The sequence below is a fragment of the Zeus faber genome, assembly GCF_960531495.2.
Source record: "Zeus faber genome assembly, chromosome: 4".
NCBI lineage: Eukaryota > Metazoa > Chordata > Actinopteri > Zeiformes > Zeidae > Zeus > Zeus faber.
In genome coordinates, this window is record NC_137191.1 from 21,945,081 (window position 1) to 21,971,046 (window position 25,966).

Here is a 25,966-nt window from a genome sequence, read left to right on the forward strand (position 1 = left end):
GTTTTTTCGTTTCAAATTGGTCTTTTTTTTTTTGGTTGGTGTTGGTTTGTATCGCTGGAGCTGCTGCTTTTCGAGATTTTGGTGTATTTGTTAGACCCTCTTCAGTATCTACACACGTGCACACACACACACACGTGCACACACACACGCACGCACGCACGCACACACACACACACACACACACACACACACACACACACACACACACACACACACACACACACACACACACACACACACACACACACACACACACACACACACACACACACACACACACACACACACACACACACAGCAACATTTTCAGGCAATCCCACAACGCATTGCAGGTTTCCTCCTCCAACCTTCTTGGGTAGTCGTTGCCTTTAGACACAGTCCTGAGATTGCTTATCTTTTTCTTCAGTGAAACATTAAAACCGAAACCAAGACCTGCATCGTTGCGGCAACTTCACCCCCCTCTCTTTCAATCCATCCATCCATGCATCCATCCAAGCCAACGCTAATTTATCTTCTTCTCGTTCCTCAAGGAGCCGTTGCGTTTGTGCTTCCCGTTGGCCATTCCGTCCCTATGGCAATGTCCATTGGCCAAGGCATCTTCGTCCCCCGGGGGAGCCACCTCGGCCTCGCCTCCTCCTCCCACACCCCTCCTCCGGCTCTCGGCCTTGGGCGTCCTCAGCAGCCGTCCTATCCGGTGGAGGGCGAGGACGACCAGGGTCGAGGCAGTCACCACTGCGAAGACCACGTCCAGCAAGAAGTACTGATAGGTGGACACCTGGTAGACGGAGGAGCGCAGGTGGTTGGCGCCGTGGTGGCGCAGGATGTAGCTGATCCAGTAGACTGCTCGGGTGACCGGGTGGCCTGGCTGGTCCTTGTGAATGGAGGAGAGAAGACGGGCCTTCTGCCGGTACCTAGGACACGGGAAAAGACGACAAAGTCGAGGAAAGACTGACAAAGAGAAAAGACTGTGCAGTGCTGAATTGCTGCCTATTGTCACTAGAGGGAACTGAAAATAGCAACAGAATGAATAACAAAATGTTAAAGGTCCCATATTTTCCAATTTCTTACATTTGAAGTAATTCTCAAAATGTACTCAATATATTATCAGATATTAGAGTATTATATTAGAGTATCTATTAGAAACCCAATTTATTTTTGTAAATTCTGTATGTTTAGAAATTGAAAATGTAATAATCGGGCATCCGGGCAAAATGTTTTAACATAGTTTAACATAGTTCAAACTGTACAAAAAAAAAAAAACAAGCTAGTCAAGATATCGATGATGGTTTAACTTGACTTAAAAACACATATTAAATATCGCCCAAAAATAGTTTCTGTTAATGATGTTAACCCTCTTAATATTAAATGATGGACTATAATTTTAAAGATCGGTAAATATTGTGTCATTGGCAACCAACAGCTGATGCCTGGTTGCCAGCCACTTCTAAAAGTTAGCATCAGAACCTGTTAATGTTATTTTTAAATCAGTATGACTTATGCCAATTTTATTTCTATTGGACTGAACAACAGGAGAGTCCGTCCGTTCTCTCGCCTTTGTTTTCACCAAGCAAGTGTCAGCAACACACTCCAGCAAGACTGTGTAGAGGTGAGTTTATGCAAATGTTTTGCCCGAAAATGGTTGTCTACAATCCAGTCCAATCCAAGCAGTCCACAGACATGCTCAGAACTGACATTTATCACGCGCACCAAATAACAACGTCACCGATTTCACTTTCACTCCAGCCCTGTCGGGAAACAAATCTGGCCAAGCATTTGGAAAAAGATTCATCAAATTACGTATATACTAGACCTTTAAAAAAAAAAGGGGGAATTTCATTTTTTTTTACTCATTTCCAGCATGGCAATAGCATTAAAATGAAACTATACCCCCTTGAGGTGTAATGTGGTTCATAAAACAAATTCCTATTGCCGCTTCAAGTCGCGCTTGTTTCGAATGGTGTTGAGATTCTCCATTCATCTCAATGAGTACAAATTCTATGGACCAAATAACAAGGGGTATAATTTTTTGTCATTTTACTTCTGAAGCCACTTAAAGGTATTCCCCTTTAAGTGGCTATCCTATCTATCGCTCCATCCATCCATCTATCTGAACCCCAACTAAATCCCTTAAATTCTGTATGTAGGAAGCGTAACCATGTGTGTGTAATCCTTCCATTGCATATCCATGGCTCCATGGGGTCCTACCTGCTGTCTTTGATGACGCTGGTTAGTGCGTTGTAGAGTTCATCCTCGGTCATGGTCTTCCAGTGCAGCATGATGCCCATGCCCTTGGCAGCGACTCGCGTCATGGTGTCGTAGTGGTCGCCGAACAGCGGCACTCCCACCACGGGGACCCCATGGTACATGGCCTCGTAAATGCTGTTCAGGCCGCCGTGACTCAGGAAGGCCCTCGTGTTGACGTGGCCTGGTTGGCGAGGACAAGAGGGTGGACAAGGTCAGCGCATGTGGGTGTGGTTTTTATTTCGCATCGGAGGCGAAATTGTATTTGTGGCAGGGATCGTGCTGCTGTATTGCCGCAGCGGGATTTTCCTGGAAACTCCAAGCGGGTTTTGTTTTTAGCGAGATCTCTTTTACACCTTCATATGCCCGAGAAGGGTCTTTATGAAGCTGCGACTACGTGTGACCGTCAGAGAACTCAGTTATAGTAATAACAAAAGATGATTAGAAATGGGAAAAAAGGTCCTCTTTCTGTTCGATGGTTCATTGAGACACCACTACACGTGTATCCTGAAGCAGTACCAGCAAATCACAGCGGTTACATAGCAGTACGTTAAACAGACAACACACCGAAAGCACAATCTGGGCCATTTGAAGCTCTGTGACATGCCAGGACTTCTACTCTGTGAGGTAAGTGCTGGAGGTAAGTTAAGGTAAGTTTCATTTAGGAGGATTTAAATGTACATTTAATACAACACAGACTATTAACTCCATCCTGCGCGAGCACCTCGTGTCCATTACGCACATTTTAGTATTTTTAGAGCTTATTGTGCGTAATCACCGGGTGTCATGACATTTCACTGCATATATGTTTGACCGTATGTATATGCATGTGACAAATAACCTCTCGAGCTTGAACCTGAACTTATGCTCGCACAATTTGCTGTGGTCCAACACTGTCTTGTATCTTCTACAGCATGGACCTTCACCCAGACCCAACCAACAGTTTTTCCTGCAGCCGCCAAGATACTTCAAAGACTGAATTGACCAAGGTGTACCGAGGGCAAGGTACTCCAGAGGAATTCCACGCTTGACCAGGTACTGCACTTGTAGGTGCATGTGTGTGTGTGCCTAAGTGTGTGCGTGTGTGTGTGTGTGTGTCTGTGTTTGTGTTTGTGCGTGACTAACATGCATTCTTTTACAATAATTGACCTTTAATGCTCCAATGAGTGATGTATGGTATGACCACGGTCACCCAATTTCTCAACCAAAAGAACAAAAAAATTCCACATTCTTTGTGGTGCCCGGCCCCTCCGCCCATTGTTTTTTCCTTCATTTTAAAAAACATATTTTAAAACATTAAAGGCCCCATCCCAAATTTCAGACATTCATAGGATACATCCCATGAAACCGCCAAATGAGGATCATAATCGACACACACCATAGAGTCAGAATCTGGATGGACTGGTTTTCAGTGCAGGTGGTGCATTGAGCCAATGAAAGTCAATGAAAGCCACACCCTCCAAGCAGGAAAACAAGCTGAGTCCCGGCAAAGTTTAACACACAGACCAGCTTACCTCATTATTTGAACCGTGGGCTCGTCTTTGAGGAGTATGCCTAAGGGCTATTCCACTAGTCCCATTAAGGTACATTATGGAACTGAACAGTGTAGGTTTTTGAGTTCTTGCTCATTCCCTGCTACGACCCGGAAGAAATGGTTCCACAGAGTGGCCCAGAGGCAAACGACTAAGGCATCTACCATTAGACAAATCTCCATCTGAACTTTGAGCTCCATCTATGTTTTCATTTGAGGACACAGTTGATGAACTTCCTGATTGAACGAGTTAATTCTTTTCTACGTCTTCCCGGTAACAAATGTATGGCAAAAGATATTCCGTTGATTTTGGGTTACTGGAGTAAAACAACGACAACTACTCAAACAATAGCTAACTGTGAACTATGCCATTACAACAGCAGTACTATCATTGTTATTGAGTAAATATTGCACATCAGCAAATGCTGTACTGTAGTCAACATCAGAAAATGCCCATAATCAAAACACAGCTAGACAGTGTATATTGTATTATTTCCACCAAAGCACATTAATGGTCAATCACTGCCCAAAATACTCCAAAAAGACACCAAGGGAATCAGGAATGCAGTTTAAAAAGTTGATATGATTAATGATATTGCCAGCTACTTGCATGTCACAAAGCGGCAGTGGGGGAGGATACTTTCAAGGCCTTACAATAGGAGCTTGAACAATGGAAAAGACAACAAAGTGACATTTAGAGCCAACCGCCTTCCACGCTGTGCCAGATGCCAGTCAAGGGTGCGTTTCCTCAACAATGCCTTTTGCCTTTTCTTCAGTTCAACAGTTTAGTACTGTTTGCCTCTGTCAACAACACCTGGAGGATTAAGCTGCAGATAGCTAAATCATTAGAAACCTCCCAGGGACCATGTTGGAGGTTTATGAGCATACACGTGTCATGAAAACAAAGAGGTACCTGATCTGGCTAATACACACGAGGATTATTTCGGGAAGAAAGTCAAATAATCAAATTGTAGGGAAACAGACCTTTTCTAACACAGGCACTAGGAGATAATGTCCATTATAAGAACTTACCGCTGACAAAATGGCCCCGACAAGTGTAAATGGCACATTTAATGTAATTGTTTAATCATCCAATGGCCAACTCTAATGGCCAAAGGAAGAAATTGTACTTAACAGCGCAGTTTTTAAGATCGGTTAATTAGCACAGTCCACCATACAACAACGTATTTCTCTAAAGTTTGCCAAATGCTTCATTGATTTAAAGGACCAGTGTGTAGAATTTAGTGGCATCTAGCAGAACAAACTTGGCAGAAATGTAATGTAAAATCACAAGTATGTTCTAACTAATGTATAATCCCATGAAAAAAAGAACTGTGTTATCATTACCTTAGAATAAGCCTTTTGTATCTACATAGTGAGCGGGTCCTCTTCCACGGAGGCCGCCATGTTGACACCGCCATGTTTCTACAGTAGCCCAGAAAGGACAAACCAGACACTGGCTCTTCCTCTCCCTCTAACCCTCCGTGACAGTACCGGGTGGTCGAGCCGTTTGGTTTTTTTTTGACTCCGCAAACGGATAATAAAATATGTATCCTGCTAAAGCTATCTCGCTATCAGAATAAACACGGAGAATGAAACCGCTTTTCAGCGTTTACTTGGCTAACGTTAGCTTGTAGCCACAGCAGCGTCTCCTCCACCTACTTGGAACAGGAGGGGGTGTGGGGGTGTGGCGGGGGGGTATTCAGTTTGTTGCGATCTGCAACCTCAGCGACAGATGCTACTGAATTCTACACACTGCTCCTTTAATGCGCTGAAGCCGTCGTTCAGCGTACAGCATTGTATCACACAGTATATGCAGTGAGGTCAGGAAACTGCTGAGTCACATCCCGTAGTTCAATTGAACGTGCTTACCCAATAAGTCATTCTGAGGCATCCAGTCCACCAGTTTGGTGTTGTTCCCCAGGTTGCTGGGCGGCATTCCTGAGAATCTACAGGGAAGAAGGAAGATGAAGACACAGACGGTATCTCAACAACCGAATGACGGTCAACGGCGTTGGGGATGTGATGGTATACCGATTTTAAGGTATCCGGCGGAATCAAGTTCTGAGCTGTAAGCCTTTCCCTGTGACGGGCGTGTCCACAGGATACATTTATGTCGCAAAGTTGAGGACGCAAACTTTAATCCACCCTCACCTGATGTTGCTGCTTGCGTAGCAGGCGGCTAAATGTAATGTAATGTAATGTAATGTAATGTAATGTAATGTCACAATCCATCCAATGAGTCATTTCATTTCGCAAATCAGTGGCAGTACAGCTTTACAGCAGTACGGCTTTAGGGCAGTACGGCTTTACGGCAGTACGGCTTTACGGCAGTATTTTACCACACTGCTTGACGTTACTTGCCCGCACATGCGAGCGAGTGTAAACAAACGTGCCGGAATCTGGCGCTTTGATGGATTATTACACCATTTGCCCGCCTGCTACCTCGCAACGGCAACATGAGGTGAGGGTGAATTAAAGTTTACATCTTCAATTTTGTGAATATGTTGGATTTTGAATTTTCGCCTATGTTGCCTCTCCTGTGAATTGCCCCGACAAGCGCCTTCCCCTGCCGCCCCGCCCTGCAGAGGCCTTACCACAGGTCGTTCTTTTTTTAAATAAGCTATTTATCAATTGGATATAGAAAAATTAATTCCGTGAAATATCGTATAGCGCGGTATTTTGGTAGATACTCTACTGTGGTATGTCATACCGGTACATCCCCAGTTGGGTATTGGACCCTGTGTGAACTGCGACGAGCCTTTCCGCCGCCTCCAACGGGTGTATTTGCCACTTTCTACATGCGATGGAATGGGTTTTCCACTGGTGATGGCAGGACGAATACAACACCCAAACGCACGACCGGATACACCATTTCTTCAGCGCGCCGTGGACAATCTGGGATTCAGCGAAATTGTCCGCGGATCTCGACCCACGCCCACGTCCTCCCGAAAGACAAAGCTGGTTTGGAACACGGTGCATTTGCAAGCACACGTCCATTGAACCCCCCCGGCCCCCCGTCCATCCATCTCCGCTTCCCCTTCGACCCCGACTCTCTTATCTCCCTCTCTCTTCCACAAAACAACATTTGCTCTGTCTCGCCCATGAAAAGGAGCCCTTCACCAAACCAATTCTCAATGACACAATGACTCATTTGGCTTCGCCCCCCGCTTATGGAACCAGTGGACGAACATGGCCGAGGCTCCAGTGCTACAGGTCAATTCACTGGTTACCTGAATTTCTATCTTCAAAGGTTCCACGTCCATAGATTGCACTTCTGCAAACGGCGTGAACTACATCCCAATACGTCATGATATTATTAAAGTGGTATAAAATCAACAAAAAATACGATTCAAGCCTTCATCACAATTATCTGTATGCAAATAAAGGCATCCCTACTCACTCCACAGTCTGATCTGATTATTGGAAATAGGGGCATCAATTACACTGCGGTTTTCTTAATCCGTGAAGGTGTTTTTGGGATACCTGAGCTGCTGTCTGCGCCGCTGGAAGCACAACTTGTATTGATGGCAGTTGACCGAAAAATAAACAGGTTGTCAGCTAACATCAACATGTACTGTAGCTGCTTTAGAAAATGCCTGAGGCCTAATCCAAGACAATACACATTCCTAAGTCAGCTGCCTAAGTAAACACCACACACACACACACACACACACACACACACACACACACACACACACACACACACACACACCTTGGATGGAATTAAAGAACACACTGATATTGAGATAACTCGAATGAAAATCCGGTGAGCATGTATTTACATTTTAAACACAAGGGAGGAGCATGTGCAAACACACACACACACACACACACACACACACACACACACACACACACACACACACACACACACACACACACACACACACACACACACACACACACACACACACACACACACACACACACACTAAGCCATGAGTCTACAAAAAGCCAGCAGCAAGAACAGCATGTACAGTATAGCTTTCAAATGTCTCATCTTGAATAAGCTCATTGATATTACGGCTGAACTGGATTTTGGTGTTTTCCCTATGTCAACATTCTATCATCTCACATTCATAGGAAAGATTCCAGTTAGAGCAGATCCATCTCTGCCTTGTAACGCAGTCAAAAACAAATAAAATAAATGCAAATTCAACAAAGGAATTACAAATTGGTAAGAAAAAAAATTAAAAATAAAAAGAAACAAAAAACATATATTAATATATATTAATTAATGATTAATTATAGTATAAATTAATAATTAAATTAATTGATTTATGAATAAATATAAATCATACAATACAACATTTTTACAAATAGATTGATCTGCTCAATATGGAATAGATCAAATAATAGTTTTTATAATAATAATTATAAAAATTATTATATTAATTTTATAAAAATTAATAAAAAAAATACAAAATAATCTAATGGAAGCTTAAGTTTGAGGGCATTTTTAGGGGTTATTTCACAGTACATCTTCAGAATACAGGGCAAAAGGCTGTGAAAAATATAAATGGTGTGGGTAAAAAGGGGGGAGGCGTACCTCCAGACGGCCCTCTGGGGCAGCCGGGCCAGCGCCCCGGCCAGCTTGTGGGCGATGTCGTCCGAGAGGTACTTTACCCCGGCTCCGAACGAGACCACCACGAAGCCGTGGTCCGTTGTGTCGTTCACCCAGGCCTCAAAGTCCTGCCGAAGAAAAAATATATACATTTTCAGAATTTAACAGGACGACAACCAAAAAAAACCTTTGATTTTATTGTTATTATTTAATTAACAATAGAATATACTGTATGAATGCCTTTTTATTTATATTTTGAGCCTAACCACCAAAGCCAAACCTACTTTTAATTTCTTAATTTTAACTTTTTTGTTCACTTTAACAACAATTATTAATAAATACATTGCTGTGATTCTTATTATATTTTTCCATGTGCTACTTTCCACATTGCTCATCTTGTTTTTTATATACCATTCTATTTTGCATTTAATTGAAAATAACGACGCTATCATCTTTAGCCTGATATTACTTATTCTATTTTGCTGAGCTGTTTCTGACTTTATTCTTTATTTTATTTTAAATAAATTACTTATCTTCATGAGGTTTTTTTTTAACCTTAGGCACATTTCTCACTTGCTCTGAAATCTGTAAGTCCACTGTAAATGTTCCATTTGGTGTAATGATGGAAAAGCAGCCGGTGCTGATGTTCTGTAAAAGTCGCTCTGTAAATTCCCCCACTCTCGACCTTGTATCATTTACAGGAAAATGCCGGTACGACTGTGAATGGAAGTGTGTGTGAATGGAAGCAGTGACAATGACAAGCACGTAAAGTAGGGGTGGAGCTGAATCGAAATAACGGCAAAGCACAAATAATGGGTGTTTATGAATATTTTGTTTGTACGGGACACGGGGAGGTGGAAACCGAAGCGCCGGTCTCTGAGAGCCAGGAAAAAAAACAAAAAAAAAAAAAGATTCAGATTGTACGTCCGTTGCCGACAGATTGTCCAAACGTTGGCATTTACACTGGACATAACGTACTAATCCTAACCCATCACGGCATGTATCCGTAACAGTCGTCTAATGTGGAGAACAGACTCCATACGGAACTTCTCCAAAAAGGAGGCCAATGTGTAAATGAAACCTACTGCCTGTCTAGCAATGTTATGGATGTGGGAAAGGGGCTTTAGTTGCCTTTCTTCGTAACCTGATACAATATTGTTTCCCTCGTTAGTTAGAGAGGATGTTTTGAAAATTCTAATTTTAATATTTCAGTTTCACTTCTGGAATCAAAATTTAAGGTCGAGAGTTAATTTGCCCAAATTCAACTCACCTAATTCACATTGAGGTTATGGGGACATTTCTAACGTTGGCTTAAACTTAAATTCTCCTCAAATGTGGATGGAAAAGTATTCTTGCGGAATCTAAAATTGTTTGATACCCATACAGTCAGAAACCCCCAGGCTCCTCCTGCTAGCATGCTGTAGTGTCCTTGAGCAAGACACTTAACCCCTAATTGCTCCTGATGGCTGCGTCCGTCAGTGTTTGAATAATTGTAAGTCACTTTGGATAAAAGCGTCTGCTAAATGCAATGTAATGTACTGTTTTATAGCATTATAACATGGTACTGGAACTGTTTATAGACGTTGTTTGAAAGTAACCACAATTATATACCTTTACAGCCGTTATTTAAGTGATATTTTCCTTCTTTCGTGTAATGACTTACAGCCCGTTGTGGTTAGCGGTTAAGATAGTACTGTGATGAAAAACTGTCAAGGCTCTTTAAATATTTCAGTGGATTGACAGAAATCGGAAAGCAGATTTCCATATATATCCACTGCCATTGATGATCAGTAGTAATCAATCTACAGTTTGTAAATTAAAGCAGGAGACTCTTAATTTTTTTTTTTTATAATAATAATAATAATAAGCAGGAAATACATTTCAAATAAATGACCCTGTCCTAAAGCAAGAAAGACGAGGAAAAATGGTTGGAAAATAAAATACAGTCATATATAGTTACGGTTTTCCATAACTAAATTACACAACATAGAATCAATGACGCTGGGATGCAGATCTGGACACTTTTTTTCTTCCAAGATAGTATGAAGATCAAATCAGCCTTAGATCCCGTTGTTTCATTTCAAGATGCAATTTTCAATATAACATTTCACTCGGCTGCTATTGCTGACAGCACTTCACAAAAAGGCACAGGTCTGAATTCAAGCTGGTTCCAGATGCCAAATACTAGACCTATCAGCCAGGAACGTTTGGTGGACAAACTGTTGACAAGAATGAAATGTAGAATAGTTTTATGACAATGTAATTCTAAAGGGAGCGTATCCATCTTTCTAGGGTCCTATGTTCCCAGGGTCCTATGTTCCCAGGGTCCTATGTTCCCAGGGCCCTATGCTCACAGGACCCTATGTTCCCCGGGCCCTATGTTCCCAAGGTCCTGTTCCCAGGGTCCTTTATTCATGCTGTTTGTTCCCAAGGTCCTAGGTTCCCAGGGTCCTATGTTCCCAGGGTCCTATGTTCCCAGGGTTCTGCTGTATGTACCCAAGGACCTATGTTCCCAGGGTTCTGCTGTATGTACCCAAGGACCTATGTTCCCAGGGTCCTATGTTCCCCCGTTCAATATTCTGTTAACACACATTAACCCTCCTATTGTGTTTGGGTGAAATTTGAACCGTCTCAAGTTAAAATATTTCATTAATATTATCCATTTCATTTTGATTTTGTATTTGATGTGATTTTGAAATTGTTTCTTCCGTGGTGTTCCGGGTCAAATCTGACCCGGCAGAGAATATTAAAGAGTCTAGGTGGTTCTGTGTATAAAGTTTTACCCAAACTTTTCCCTGACCCTAACCCTAACTAACCCTAAACCCTAACCCTAAAAACCAAAACCCTAACCCTTCCCACAAAAGCCCATGTCATATGAAGCAAATTCAGAGCTGGGGAACACCTTTTTCAGGTTCCCATTATGTGCTATATAGAGCTGGGGAACATAGGACCCTGGAAACACAGGAGTGACCCCAATCTAAACGTAAATCGTGCATACGTCAAAATTCATACATCAATACTAATGTCCTCAACCTACATATTTAACAACCTACAACTCCACTCTCACTCAGCACAGTTCAAACTGTGGCGGAGTATTGGAGTCTTTAAGCATGGCTGACGGATATGAGCATCTTTTGAAGGTAATCAAAGTAAAATGAAGGTTAATCATTGAGAGAGAATCAATAAGAACCGGTCCACAGTACTTATCATTACCAAGCTGGAGTCCAGCGACAGAAAGAACAGCACACATGCCCTTGGACAATGAGGACAATGGAGTAAACTGAGGCCTCCTACTCCTCCTGGAGAGGAATGCTGAGAATGCTAACTCTGTATCAACTAATCGAAGAGGCAGATAAGGGGACGGTTCTATTGGTCAGGAAGAAGAATAGTCTGCAGTTTGGTGTGTTTGCTCGTTTGTTTGGTTGTGAGGAGGGTTATAATCTCATTTGACGATGGTAAAAAAAAAAAGCAAACATGGAATGAGAGGTGATGAGGACGGAAGGAGAAGGATGGGGGGGGGGTGCCATATTGGCGTGTGTAATGACGGGGAGGACGAGGACGAGGAGAGGGAGGAGGTGGAGAATGCTCCAGCTGCGGCCGCCTGGGCCTGGCCCTGGCACGGGCCGTCCTCGGGGGACACAGTGGGCCCTACTGTCCCCACAAGGCAGCCTCAGTGTCCCCATAAAGGAGGCTCAGTTTCCCCTGCTGCCTGCCAACACTACAACAATGGCCTAGTTCTTCGGCCACTTCCATTATGCCCTCCCCACCCCCAACGCCACAGCAGACAAAGCGCCCGATGCGGCCGGAGTGGCATTCCGAATAAAACCCCCACCCACCCCACCCCCAATCACCCAAGACACTGCTGCCACTCTCGGTTGTCTTGTCCCCATCTCAACGAATGGATGAAACGCCACCACCACCACCACCACCCTCCATTCTTCTCAATGACCCTTCCCTTGCAATGCCCAGTTCACCCATTGGGTCCTTACCTATGGACACCCAGTCAAGGAAATTTGCAACCATTCATACTGATTTCACTGCATATACACTATGTATGACCTTATGAATATGTATGTGACAAATAATCTCTTGAACTTGAACTTGAACTTGATCAAGCAAATCCAGAAATGACTTTGCACAAGACTGTGCACAGACTCAATTATCTTTCTTTTCACAAAAGTGATAAATAAACAGATAATTGTTGTTCAAAAGTCGAATCAATTCAAGATAACTCCGCTGAAGTTACAGAACAGTAGCAGCCGATTCACAGTGTCGGATGTTGCGGTGCGTTCAAAAGCCTCCGATTTTTCAGTAACATGTGTCTCTAATAGACATGGCTGAACTTCAATAAAAACACATGGTAAATGGTTTGTGTAATTGTATTCATAATAAACAGCATTTAAGACCCTCTATTTTATTTGTGAAAACTTGGATTTGATAAGGTGGATTTCACTTGGGTTATTTTTCCCCACACACAAGGCCATTCAAGACCAGGTCTAGTTAACAAACGACTGTACTTATAGTAGTCAAACTAATTACATGCAAGCCAGAACACCATTTGTAATCCTATTTCAGATGTGTGAAACCTTTATCCTTATTTGTGAAAACAGGAAAGGCCCTGTTTTTTCCCCCACACAAACCACTGAAGACCAGGTATAGATAAAAAAACGACTCTACTTATACTTCGTCAGAACTGGACTACATTATAATAAGGAGCCTAAACATAATTTAAAACCCTATTTCAGATTGTGAAAACTTTATTCTGACAGTATTTGAAAGTGTTCAGGCCAGTACTGGTTTATTTCACTGCCGGGTGTGTTAATCAAACCCGGCACTGTTTCTTTCTCAGGAGCTTGGTGTAATTCATCATTAATTGTTTGTGCCGTCTAACATGTTAACAAGTGTTTCAGAATTTGCACACTTCTTATACCTTTAAACCTTTAAAACGAATGCATGGAGTAGCAGTGCGCAAGTGCACGGGTTTTGTGTACACCACTACACCTCTGCTTGCACCACAGCTGATGCAAGGTTGACAACTTGGAAACCACTTCTAAAAGTTAGTTAAAAATATACTGCTCTCCAGTCAATACGAGGACAGTTTTACTACTTATTCATAAAAGTTTTTCTCCGAACAAAATAAAGAAATAAAAACAAAATGAAAACCCTTTGAAACTAAAGGTGTTACTTACTTTTAATCCCAACTGTTGATAAATACATATCAATATATAATCATTGCTTACATATGAACCATGCAATGCTGTATTCATTGTATTTCTGATTATTTGACTGGATTGCTGCCCTTTTGGCCAGAAATCAAACTTGACACTGACTCGATTAATGATGTGTATTATCTTTTTGGAAGAATGATTAAATAATTTCTCATCATTTAATAAAACAATTTTATTCACTGTAATACTGAATAATTGGGGAATCACAATTATTGTTAAATTGGCAATAATCGTGTTGGTATCAACTCAGGGAGTTCTTGCCGAATGGCCAAGATGCCAATTTGCCAGGAGGAGCTGGCTGAACGAACCAGAAACTCTCTGACAGCAGGCCAACCTGCTCTACCAACTCAAATGGCCTCATTTACTGTATAGGAAAAACAATGGCCGCCATCATACATGTACTGTATAATAGTAACAGAGGCTTTGTGGTTGTGACCACAGTGGTTTCCTGATTCTATGGAAATAAAACATTTGACATGAATGAATTCATTCATGCTGGTTTGAATAATTGATTGACATTCGTCAATGGGGGACCATTGAGGTGGGGTTGCTTCTATAAGAGCAAGAATAAAGGCTTTCTATACCGCCTACAAGACCACGCAGTTGCATAATGTTATCCTTAAGTTCAGCTGCACTGAATGGTGCATTATAAACTGTATTCTGTAACTGATTGAGGAAAGGTAATGTCCCATAGATCCCTTAGTTAATAGGACATCAGCATCATAAGCCTTTTCATGGCATTTTTAACTACTGTATTATCCATTTTAGGCATTTATTGTGCACATAATGCGTAAACAGATGTGTAAATATCATCTATACCCTGAGGATGCATGAAATTCACCATAATTTAACTTAAAATAATACTAGCAATGTTCCCACTAGACAGGCTCCAATGGCTCATCTATTGTCAGAAACAAAGTGTTGCAAAGGGCATGCATTTCAAAGCTTTTTACATGCAATTGATTTGTCAATGTTTGTCTTCTGATGCCCCGATGCATCCATCTCATGCAATACTAACCTGAGGCAGCGGGTTGGCGGGCTTGGTGAGGATGCCCCCTATGTAGACCACATGAGGCAGGGTGGGCCTGGGGAACTCCAGAGCCATGTCGGTACAAAGCATCCACAGCCGGCTGCCCTGCACCAAGTCGGCCATGGCCACCTGAGGTTTCACCCCGTGTTTCTTCATGATTCTGTCGTACTTGGGCAATGCGATATAATGCACTCCGAAGCGCTGCACGAGGTAAACCGCAGTGTTGGTGATCCTTTGGAAAAGTGACATGTGGTCCGTCAGCAGAGAGTTGAACTCGGGGACGTAGGACAGAGGCGCCGGGGCGCCCACTTCAGCCGGGTACCAGAGTCCCGTGCTGAACACGGCGTATTTCACTCCCAGGATGTGAGCGATTACGAAGCCGCACATCTCGTTAGGGTCCACCAGCAGCAGGTCAAACTTGGCCTGCTTGAGCCGGGTCATGACCTCGCTGCTGCCCACCACGGCGTCACAATTCTGCGAGTAGTGATCCAGGATGTCAAAAAGTTCTAGGAACGTCAGGCGCCCGGAGAAGATGTTCCTGACTTTGGACTGGAGGAAGTTGTCCGCCGTGGTGCTGTTGAAGATCCCGGGGTAGCGCTGGAAGTGGTAGTGTTGGGAGGGGGGAACCTCTCGCCCCTCTGAAACCAAGAAGTGAGTCTCGTGGCCCTCCTTGTGCAGCGCTGTGGCCAGAGTCTTGAAGATGTAGAGGTGCGATTCGAACATGATGGGCGGAACCACGATTACCTTGGCGCCCTGCGACACACTGGGGCTCCAAAAGATGAGGCCGAGGAGGAGGAAGAGTGAAGGAGGTAGGTTCATAGCTGGGGAGACAGAGATCGGGGGAAAGGTTAATGACAAGGGTTCCAAAAGAAAGCAAGACCGTTTATAAAAGCAGTATTAACATCCAGAGTACAATGTGTCCCAGTTGCTGAAAGCTGCACTGAAATGAGTAGCTCATGTTTTTTTTGTCCTATCATTTATTCAATGTTGAGATTGCCTTAATCATTATCAAATGATGCAACGCGTAAGTTGCTCAATGGGCGCCTTTGAGCAACACATCTACTGTAGAAGGGTGTGCTTGTCATGAACTTGAACTTGAATCAAAGTTTTAAAAGGGGGGAGAAAGGTGAAGCCCACATGAACAAGAGAAGTACCTCCTCATGTTGAAGGAGAGCCAGCGGTGGTGAAAGTACGCAGCACTTGAGCAAATGTAGAGATATCTTACTAAAAAACGACCCTGGTAAAAGCGAAATTCACTCATTGGAATACTACTTGAGTTAAAGTCTTTACATTGCTGATATTAAAGGTACTTTAATAGTAAAAGTAAAAGGAAATGCTGCGGAGAAAAAAAAGACGAGCCTTTTTTTTTTTTGCTCTGGTTGCCGATATTTCCGTATTTATCGCTAAGTATATACCGCGTTCCAAATTATTATGCAAATTGCAAAGTGTCATAAACATTAAATTTTGGTTTTTCAATTCAACTCATGGATGGTATTGTGTCTCAGGGCTCTTTGAATCACTGAAATCAATCTCAGACACCTGTGATAATTAGTTTGCCATGTGAGCCCAATTAAAGGAAAACTACTTTAGAAGGACGTTCCACATTATTAAGCAGGCCACAGGTTTCAAGCAATATGGGAAAGAAGAAGGATCTCTCTGCTGCCGAAAAGCCTCAAATAGTGCAATGCCTTGGACAAGGTATGAAAACATTAGATATTTCACCAAAACCTAAGCGTGATCATCGTACTGTGAAGAGATTTGTAGCTGATTCAGAGCACAAACGGGTTCGTGCAGATCAAGGCATAATGAGCAAGGTTTCTGCAAGACAAATTCATGGGATTAAGAGAGAAGCTGCTAGAATGCCATTACAAAGCAGCAAACAGGTATTTGAAGCTGCTGGTACCTCTGGAGTCCCGTGAACCTCAAGGTGTAGGATCCTCCAGAGGCTTGCAGTTGTGCATAAACCTACTATTGGGCCACCCCTAAGCAATGCTCACAAGCAGAAACGGTTGCAGTGGGCCCAGAAATACATGAAGACTCATTTTCAAACAGTCTTGTTGACTCACTGATGAGTGCCATGCAACCCTGGATGGTGCAGATGGATGGAGTAGTGGATGGTTGGTGGATGGCCACCAAGTCCCAACGAGGCTGAGACGTCAGCAAGGAGGTGGCGGAGTCATGTTTTGGGCCGGAATCATGGGGACGGAGCCGGTAGGCCCCTTTAGGGTCCCTGAAGGTGTGAAAATGACCTCAGCAAAGTATATAGAGTTTCTGACTGACCACTTTCTTCCATGGTACAAAAAGAAGAACCGTGCCTTCCGTAGCAAAGTCATCTTCATGCATGACAATGCACCATCTCATGCTGCAAATAATACCCCTGTGTCATTGGCTGCTATGGTCATAAAAGGAGAGAAACTCATGGTGTGGCCCCCATCCTCCCCTGACCTCCACCCTATTGAGAACCTTTGGAGCATCCTCAAGCAAAAGATCTATGAGGGTGGGAGGCAGTTGGCATCAAAACAGCAGCTCTGGGAGGCTGTTCTGACATCCTGCAAAGAAATTCAAGCAGAAACTCTCCAAAAACTCACAAGTTCAATGGATGCAAGAATTGTGCAGGTGATATCAAAGAAGGGTCCTATGTTAACATGTTACTTGGCCTGTTAAGATGTTTCTGATTGAAATAGCTTTTGATTTCAGTAAATATGACCTCCTAGTGCTGCAAATTCAACAAATGACCATTTTCAGTTCTTTACAACAAATAAAATGTTTTGAAATCTGTTGTGCATAATAATTTGGAACAGTGCATTTTGAGTTTTCTATTGTTGAAAAAAATACTGTTATCATTGGGAGTTTTGTTCAATAACATTCAAATTATACCCTAACGCTTGATGACTTGAAAATTATACTGACTGTCATTTGCATCGACTATTTAGGAAAATCAGAGAAAAATATCATTTGCATAATCATTTGGAACGCGGTGTAATAACAGGCACTTCATTCGACGCATCTTTCACTCCCACATAAGAAAACATTTGTTGTGAATATGGGTGTTGGTCTCCATCATAGCAGGTCGAAGTGCAGGTGCAGGTGCAGGCGCAGGTGCAGGTGGAGGCCATCGCTCTCCAACACACACCTCGAGTTGTGGTTCTATATGCCTGTACTTGTTCAGTTAGGAGCAACTGTTAGGTACATGTACACAAAGAGCTCTACATTAACCTTTTCAATTTTTTGTGACTTATTGTGGCCCACCTTCCCCCTACATAAATCATCCCCCGAACTCGACTGCAAAACAATTGTCTCACTGGAAAATGACCTTGTACCACACAAAGGTCAAGAAGCTCTGGTCAGTGCAGTCCAAGGGCTCAACTTTGCCTCCATTCCATCTTAGCGTCGGTCCGCCGACCGAGCGTGGGCGGCACCGACGTCATTCTAAACCTCCAGCCGCTCTCTTCACAAACACACAAAGGGTCATTATCGTGCTGCCACGGCATATTCGTCCTCCTTCCTATATGCCCAAAGTCAAAGTCAAAGTCTTTCTGTATCCGTGCCATTGCCGACATACCTCGCTGCGATCTACAACGACCAGCCCAGGTTCTACCTCCACGGGGTACGGCGCCGTCGTGTACGCTCGCCGCTCTGATCTTCAGCTGGAGGGTGCGTGAACTTCAGCCTGGAGTTTGGCTGTCAACCAATAAAAGAAAAATAATGTATTAGATGGATAAGGACAGGGATATTAAAAAGTGTGATACATAACAAAGAACAATGCGCAGTAGGTTCTTTGACACTCTTGAGGGAAAGGACAGCAGGCTTTGGGTTGAAAATTCTCTTTGACCGTGGTCCACTCCACCCATGGCTGAAGCATCGCGATAGCATCTAAACTGAAGCGATACGGTGCATTGGCCATCTGGTCGTCAGCTCTATGGGGTTCCTCCCAGAAGACAGCTGGGACCTGACCAGAAGACGAGACCACGGCCGCGGCCATTTTGTTTAGAATTGTTTCGGGAGGATATTGTTACCAACACTTCTCTGCCCCGAGTGTTGACTGTTACTATAGAAACCGGCCATTATCTACCGAGGAGTGGGATGCGTCATGACTTAAGTTTCGAACAGCGGAGTCGGGTTACTCCATGGACGGGGTGGGCTGAGGAATACATCTGGCCGTGCGGACGTAATGGCCGCCAAGCTTGGGAATGACACGTAGAGCAGATGTGACCGGCGTAACCTATGGTTTTCCAGTGAGTTGAATGAGTTTTCTCAAGTCGCGCGGCGGGATGGGTTGGTATGAGATTCAATCTGCGATAAAGGCGCTCAAGATCACTTTTCTCGGGCCGAATCTCGGGATAATCGTGAACATCCTCAAGATAATTACCATAAATGATGTACTTGTACGTGCGTCGCATATTTTATTTTAAATATGATATATAACCAATATTTTGCCACGGTGTTTGACTCCATGCAGCAACGCCAGTCTGACTTTATTCTAGTCAAACACCAGACTCACACAACGTTGCTGTTTTTTATTTATCCTTTATTGACGCAGGGAGACCTTATCATTTATGATTACCTCAATTAAGATTGCTTGATTTTTTTTTTTTGTATTTATTCTGCTGTCCTTGCTGTTACTCCGTCTGTGTGACCTGAAAACAAAACAAGTTATTTATTTACTGTGCGTTTACAACACGAAACAAACTGAACCATGTGAATGCTTGGATATCAGGGGGATAGGTTGATTCTTTTTTTTATAAATGGATTTTGGTGGTGATCTGAATCTGTCCTTGTTTTTCACTAAAAAGGATGTTCACAAAAATAAGATAAGATATAAGATAATGTGCCCTACTGATGCAATAAAAATATTTGTTTCTTGACAAAATGTAAGGAAAAGTGATTCCAGTATAATCGGGATAATATTGTGAATCGCAATTATTTTATCATCTTTTATTCCATATAATCGTGACACAAAATTTTCATATGGTCCTACGCCCCATCGTGTGTCCAAGATAAGCTTCAGTCCTTCTGTGTAACGTGTGTTTCGTAGACGTTCTGTACTCAGGCCTTTCAAACAAACTATAGCTATAAGTGATCTTAACCGCTCCGCGTCGACACAGGATGCGAAGAGAGGTCGTTTCATTTCCAACCCGCCAGGCTCTCTGGAACTAGCCTGGGCGTCTTTTGAGACTGGAGCAAAAAGGATCACAATGGGAAGACAGCAAAGAACAATGGCGGTGTGGAAGACGCACACCCCTTTGTTCTTCAAACCGTAAGCGAGGGGCTTTGTTCATAAACTGCTTGTAGATCCATGGTCACCTCATAGTGATGGTTATATAGTTTGATATGAATTGTGTCCAACATCCACAACAACTATTTTCAGTACAGTATATTGTATTCACAGCATATAGACAAAATGTACTTATTGTAAGTCGCTTTGGACATGACCTTCTGCCAAATGACGTAATGTAATATAGTTATGCACTCGTATATTACATAGTAATAGCCTTAAAATATTAGTAGAGTAGTTCATTAGCTCAAATTTCCACGCTGAGAGAGGAGATATGACTTCCTCACACTGATAAATGTCAAGTCAGCATTAGAAAATGTAATGAATGAATGGCATGGTCGGGTGAGCTGGGATGGCAACATTCACCTCATTTAGCCTGAAAACGAGTCGAGAGCCGCCAACTTGTTTGTGCTGATTAGAATGTCGCTTTTTCTGCACGACAAATTTGCTCTCTTTGAATAAAAAGGCCCTATGTGGACACTCCAACTTGTCCTTATCTGATAAGCGGAGCCCATTGTTTGCCAAAGGGAAACCACTTGAAATATTCCGCTTTGGTGAAAACATCACAAGAGAAGAGGCAATAAAAACACTTGACTTGCACCTGAGAGGCTGTTTACAATGGAAACAGAAGATTCTGCATACACAAGAAGGCAAGTTAATGTCCTACTTCAAATGGATAAAAAAAAAAAAAGGAAAATTACCCAAGGTTCATAGATTCATAAGGATTCACAAAATCACATCAATGGCGTTGGTAGTTTGTAATTGACCCGCAAACAGTTGTAAAGATAAACATCTCTCCCATTTTTTACTGAAGAGAGGCCTTCATGCCTCGGGCCCCTCATGGACGTCACAGCTCAAACCTCTATTCCAGGCCTACGCAACGTACGGCCTGCGGGGCCAAATGTGGCCCACGCGTTCATGGAGGCCGGGCCCTTTTGAATAAAAGTGAAAGTTGGCAATGAACTCTGGTTACAATAATCTAAAACCCAAGATCTAAAACACCTGTGGCGCCTAAAGAAAAACATCTGACCCTGCAGAAGCAGCGTGCATTGAAGAATATTCAACCACAGCTCATTATAAGCTTCTCTTTTGTAAGGGAACAAACATATTTTGAAGGACATGATGGTGGTTCTTCATTGTCTTCTCTGTTATTGCCTCTAAGCCGATACCAGGTTGAAAATCTGACCCCCAACAGAGCGCAGTTAGGCAGCCTGCTCCCGTCCTCCCCCCTGCTCTCTCAGCCATTGTTTTCTCTCAGCCATGAGAGGAAGGCGGGTTGTGAACCGTTCGGTCGAGCATAAGCGTAAACACGGTGCAGGAGCAACGGCCCCCGACGGGGCAGGTGCTGACCTCGACCAACCACCGTCGCCGCGGGAGGCCGTCCATCCCGGGCGCCTTGCACATTTTAGGCCGCCCCCATTCTCGGCCCTTGTTTTCATTATCAACTCCGTTGGCCCGGTCACCCCTCCTCCTTCCCTTCCGCCGCTCTCCCTTGTGTTTTCTCTCCCGGCAGAACGAGTCGGGCAGGCTGGCCCTCCTTCCACATGCAACGAAAAAAAAGGTGAAGCAGGAGCAACTGTCACCAATAAAGTACACTATTGGACCTTTCGGGAGACAACGTACCCTCCATTTTTGTACCTATGGTTACAAATTTGGGATAAAATGATGCACAATTCTTTGGATTTGCCACCAGCCTTTCACACTGCAATGATAACACTATTAATAATAATAGCAAATTTAATTCACAAGGATACTCACCTTTTCGATTAGATTAATTGTCATTGCACAGAGTACAAGTACCGAGGCAACGAAATGCATTTCTCTGCATTTTACGCATCCTAGTAACTGACGTATCTAGGAGCAGTGGGCTGCCACATGGCTGCCCCCGGGGAGCAGTTAGGTTCAGTGTCTTGCTCAAGGACACATCGGCACGCCAGCAGGAGGGGCCGGGGATCGAACCGGCGATACTCCGATCGCTAGAGGACCCGCTCTGCCTCAAGTTGTGATGCAAATGTTTCAACTGGCCACTCTCAACAGGCAGGGAGACCGCAGCGGCATGGAGAGGTCAAAGCCATGTTGTAATGCATTTCTCAATAAATCAATCGATAGAGCAATAATCATTCTTCGAAACGAAAACTTTTTTTTTTTTCATTTCTTATTATTTGAACGGGCGTTTTTTTTTTTTTTTAAATGGCCTTCTTGGTTCATGATATTAAATACAGTTCTAATGTTTGTTTGGGTTTCGCCCCAGAGACACGGGGCGCTCACCGGAAAAAAAAAAAACCACCGAGCCTCCATGGAACCGCACAGACCGCGCCGACTTTCATTCGCACTCATTCGCTCTTTTGAACCCGCTTTGGGAACGACAATGGAAACGATGAGGGGGGGGGGGGGGACGGAGGAGTCTGGGATGAGACTCCCTCCACCTGTCGGGACCCTACCTTGTCGCGTGTGCCTGGAGCCGGCGGGGCGGGGGGGCAGGGGGGGAAGGCGGGTGGGCGGGGGCGGTCAGGCTGGGATCCGAAGTCGTGGCGGTTTCTTGAGGAACGAGGAGCCCCCCCGCAGCAGCACGCACAGGGCTGACGAGCCGAACGTAGCGTGAGGTCCTCACCAGCGGGTCCGCGGCAAAGGAGCGTCCGACTGGCAGAGACGCACACGCGGGGCGGGACTACCGTGGGCGAGGAGGGAGGGAGGGAGGGAGGGAGGGAAACGGTTGGCTGGGTGGAGGAGTGGGAGGGTGCGTCTGACTGCACCTGACCTGCCTGCCACAGGTGGATTTAGAATCATTTATATATATATATATACATCTCATTTCATCAATCATTTATATATATATATATACATAACAGATGAGAGATAGGAGAATTATATACATACATATATATATTTATTTATTTATTTATACGTTTATATTTATTTATATATATAGATTTCGTTTTCTCCATTTATATATATTTTTTATTCAGTCATTTTTTTTTACATTTACATATTTTTCATTGACTATTTTTCACATTTACGTATTGTTATATGTACTCATTTTATTATGTACGTACAGCATGTTTCAGATTAAGTTGTTTTTATATTTGCTCATTGTTATATGTATTTGTTTGTTATATTGATTTATTTCAATATTAACTTGTTATATGCATTTGTTCGTTTTCTTTTTTCTTTATATTAAATATGAATTCTTGTTGTTATTATTAAAATTATCCTTATTATTATTATTATTATTATTATTATTATTATTATTATTATCGTTATTATTATTATTATTATTATTATTATTATTATTATTATTATTATTATTATTATTATCGTTATTATTATTATCGTTATTATTATTATTATTATTATTATTATTATCATTGTCATCATTATTATTATTATTATTATTATTATTATTATGATCATTATTATTATTAACATTATTATGACAAGACATTAGGCTCCAGACGGGCCACGCAAGCTGAGTTTTATTCTGCCTACACGTAGATGTGCACTGTATGTGAAAGTGCTTCTAAAACACGGCTGCGTCAGTTAAAAACGTTCTGCCAAAGAATCCTCTGCCAATTATATAAAACTGAACATAACAACAAACATCGTGAGCCAAGTAGAAACTCAATAGGACAACACACACAATAGGACTACACACCTAGGAATACAAATACATGAAAAAAAATATATATAAAAGTTTAAACTCCCTGTGAAGTGAATACAGTGATTTGTTTCTAAACACGTTATACATGTTAGAAAGTAATTGCTGAAAACATGTGAAAAGACTGAACGACCGTTGAACTGTTTCTCCCCATTTTTGTGGTCCAGATTTTTTGGGCGGGGCTAAATCAGGGACCCATACCTGGCAGGGCCCCTCCCCACACACATTACAGTATAAACAACCCCCCCACCCCACCCATACGTAAATCGGTGCTTATGAACAGTAAAGAACCGTCCCTTTGGCTTGACCCAAGCAGGGTTTGGTTATGTTAGCATTAGCTTCATGCTAGCAGGCCGTGGAGCCCCGACCTGGCCTGCGGAGGAGCCAGGAGGGGGCAGCGGAGAGCGGGGTAGCCCCACAGCCAGACAGCAGCGCTTTGAGGTGAGAAACTAGACACACGGGTTTCAGCACAACATTTAATCATGGAAGTTACTCCAAAGTAAACGTTTGACTTGATTGGGTGTGGTTTCAGCGTCTTCAGCGGACACGCCCCCAGCGTCTCAGAACAGAGGGTATTGCCTTTTTTTCCACGATTTTGATACTTAATTTTATATATTTGGTCATTTCTTTAATCACTCAAATTTGGCTGGGTGGTTAATAATCCATTTCTCTGTGATGTGATAAACTCAGAGCGCAATTTTATATTGGCTTTACTGGGACTATTTAAAACGGGCCTGATTTATATATAATATATATACTGTATAAAACAGATTTAAAAAAAAAAGATAAATTCAAAACAGGCCTACACACTCACGGATGGTGGGACTCCAACCCACAAACAGCCACTCTGCTTGTTGGGACTCATCACCCACACACACACACACACACACACACACACACACACACACACACACACACACATTTTATCCCTGAATGTGTGTGTTACAAATACAGGTTCTATTTACATTATTTGCATCCCGGTCCCACCTTGGCTGCAGGGCAGGGTGGGAACTTTGGGCGGTGAGGGTGGGGGTGAGGTCTCCTGTTGCAACACCATTCAGGATGGAGAGAAGCTTATCAGGTAGAGTGGAGGTGGAGGAAGGGAGAGCGGGATGGGCGGGGTGGGGGGAGTGATGGGAAGAATAAAGTCTGTTGACATGGTAAATATTCACTCACACACACACACACACACACACACACACACACACACACACACACACACACACACACACAGACACACACACACACAAACACACACACACACACCAACTGTAAAGTAAAATCATAGAGGTGGTGAGGCAATGAGGTAAGACTGTGTATATATTGTTTTTAGACTGACTATATTTAGATTTTACTATTTTTCAATGAATATTTATTTTTTATATTTACTTATTTTTACTTAGTGTTATATTTACTTACTTTGCATGTATTTTCTTTATTTATTTCTTTAATTATTTACTCATCTTTCATGTTTAATTTTTTTATATTCACCTATTTATATATGCACTTATTTTTTATGTTAACTTATTTTATATGTACTTACTTTTCATCTTTACTTCTTTTAAAATTTGTTCGTTTTTATATTTCACTTTTTTTTGATAGATTATTTTATTTTAAGGCATTTTGCTATTTTCCTTAAATGTATCTATTTTTATAATTGTGTGTGCGTGTGTGTGTGTGTGTGTGTGTGTGTGTGTGTGGCTTAATACAAACAAGCATTTGTTCCCTAACACCGATCCATTTGTTTATGCTTCTGCCTCCCCACCCTACACCAACCTTCCCCCTTTCTCTCTCTCCCTCTCTCTCTCTCTCTCTCTCTCTCTCTCTTCCCAGTTCTCCCTCATTTTGAGAGGGAATTCTCTCGGATGGCATTGACATGTGTGGCAGTTTTTTGGGGCCCTCGGGCACAGAGGTACAGAAAAAACACCGTTTACTGTGGAGCGGGGCCTCAATACAAGGAGGCCCGGTGCAGAGGAGCCGTCGTCATGACACGTGTCTGTCTGCTCCTGGGCGGGCGTATTCCACCTTGCCCGCCCCCTACTATTAACAGTGTTTTCTCAACCGACTGTGTCTCTGTCTCTCCCCCTCGCCCCCCCCCCTCTCTCCCTCCCCATTCTCTCTCACCCTCTCACTCTCTCGCCATCATTTGTCTCATCCCCAATTTACCTCCGCACAACCCCCTCCCCCCCCCCCCACCACAATTTGTCTCGCCCCCACTTTCCATCCATCCCCAACTGTCTCCCTGGCACCATTTCTCTCGCCCGCACCACTTCACCCCCACCCACAAATCGTCTTTCTCTCTATTTCACTCTCTCTTTTCTGTTGTTTTAACTCCCCTGGCACCACCCCCCCCCCTCCTCCTCCTCCCCCTCCATCCCTCCCTCTAGATATCAAGTGTGTCACCCGAGCGGAGTATCAATTTTTAACCACCCTGGGACA

At 43.1% G+C, this 25,966-nt stretch overlaps 1 protein-coding gene across 1 annotated transcript; it reads right to left on the minus strand.

The window, feature by feature from the left end:
• Nucleotides 1–372: 372 nt before the first annotated feature.
• Nucleotides 373–22,388, minus strand: ugt8 (UDP glycosyltransferase 8). Its single transcript, XM_079998494.1, has 7 exons — nt 22,314–22,388; nt 18,160–18,278; nt 14,586–15,418; nt 8,325–8,467; nt 5,645–5,721; nt 2,206–2,425; nt 373–911 (listed from the first exon to the last, which is right to left on the minus strand). The coding sequence occupies exons 3-7, from the start codon at nt 15,414–15,416 to the stop codon at nt 503–505; spliced, it is 1,680 nt and encodes a 559-aa protein (XP_079854620.1). The 5' UTR covers nt 15,417–15,418; nt 18,160–18,278; nt 22,314–22,388; the 3' UTR covers nt 373–502.
• Between the last annotated feature and the right edge of the window lie 3,578 nt (nt 22,389–25,966).